Below are 1051 nucleotides of genomic sequence, written 5' to 3' on the forward strand. Positions count from 1 at the left end.
CCTGGCTCCGTTCCTTTTCGGCCGGAGCTCTGCAGTTCTGAGCTCCGTTCTCTGCAGTAAGGTCTGCAGACCTTACTAATCCATCCTTGCGAACGGGGCTCAGAACTGTCAGAGCTCCGGTGATCGATCGAAAGTAACGGAGCCAGGACAGGACGGCAAGGAGCGGCTGCTCTCATAGTCAGGTACGCGATCCGTGACCGCGTGCCTGACTGAATTTCCACTCGCCCTCTCTTTATTTCCACTCGCCCTCTCTTTATTTCCATTCGCCCTCTCTTTATTTCCATTCGCCCTCTCTTTATTTCCACTCGCCAAATGCGAGCGGGCGAGTGGAAATTTTGAGCCCTGATCTATAGTATGATGTATGATCCATAGTATGATGTATGATCCATAGTATGATGTATGATCCATAGTATGATGTATGATCCATGGTATGAAGTATGTCATCCATGTTCCCGTCTGCCTGTATTTCCCTCCACAGGCCTCGTCTGTCCTGGTAAGAAAACGCGTCAGGAGAAGGAGACTTTGTTCCAGCAAGTTGTGCAGCAGAATGCGGCGGAGGAAGAGGCCAATCAGCTGCGATGGTGAATATCTCTCTATTACTTATATTGGAGGACACGGAGGTGACAACACAGCGGAAGATTCCTCCATGGAGGAAGAGATCATGTAACTGGGCGGGTGTGACCTACACAGGCCACCGTCCTCACTGCATCCCCACCAATGATATTCACAGATTATCTTCTATGCATCTGTGATATCAAAAACACGACCATTCCTGAATCCGTGCGGTCACACGGGACAGGAGAACAGTACAGGGGGCGGTCACACGGGACAGGAGATCAGTACAGGGGGCGGTCACACTGGACAGGAGATCAGTACATTAGGCCATAGACGATTAGATGAGTTTTGCCGGATCCAACCATATTCAGGCAAACACCACCAAGTGTTCCTGAGGTTATAACAGCCGTCCTCATCGCTTATTTCCTCCAGGACCCCCATATCTTATACCCCCCAATATCTTATACCCCCCATATCTTATACCCCCCTCCCCATA

General features: G+C 50.2%; 1 protein-coding gene across 1 annotated transcript in view; it reads left to right on the top strand.

Annotated features, from left to right (window-relative positions):
* CFAP221 (cilia and flagella associated protein 221) overlaps nucleotides 1–1051 on the top strand; it is a gene marked incomplete at its 5' end in the record, with an annotated part of 23007 nt that overhangs the window by 14630 nt on the left and 7326 nt on the right. The window contains one exon of the mRNA XM_018575113.1: nucleotides 479–581. Within this exon, the coding sequence (XP_018430615.1) occupies nucleotides 479–581 (103 nt within the window). The remainder of the gene's footprint in view (nucleotides 1–478; nucleotides 582–1051) is intronic.

Source organism: Nanorana parkeri, unplaced genomic scaffold (assembly GCF_000935625.1).
Source record: "Nanorana parkeri isolate BGI_ZX_2015 unplaced genomic scaffold, ASM93562v1 scaffold3564, whole genome shotgun sequence".
Classification (NCBI taxonomy): Eukaryota; Metazoa; Chordata; class Amphibia; order Anura; family Dicroglossidae; genus Nanorana; species Nanorana parkeri.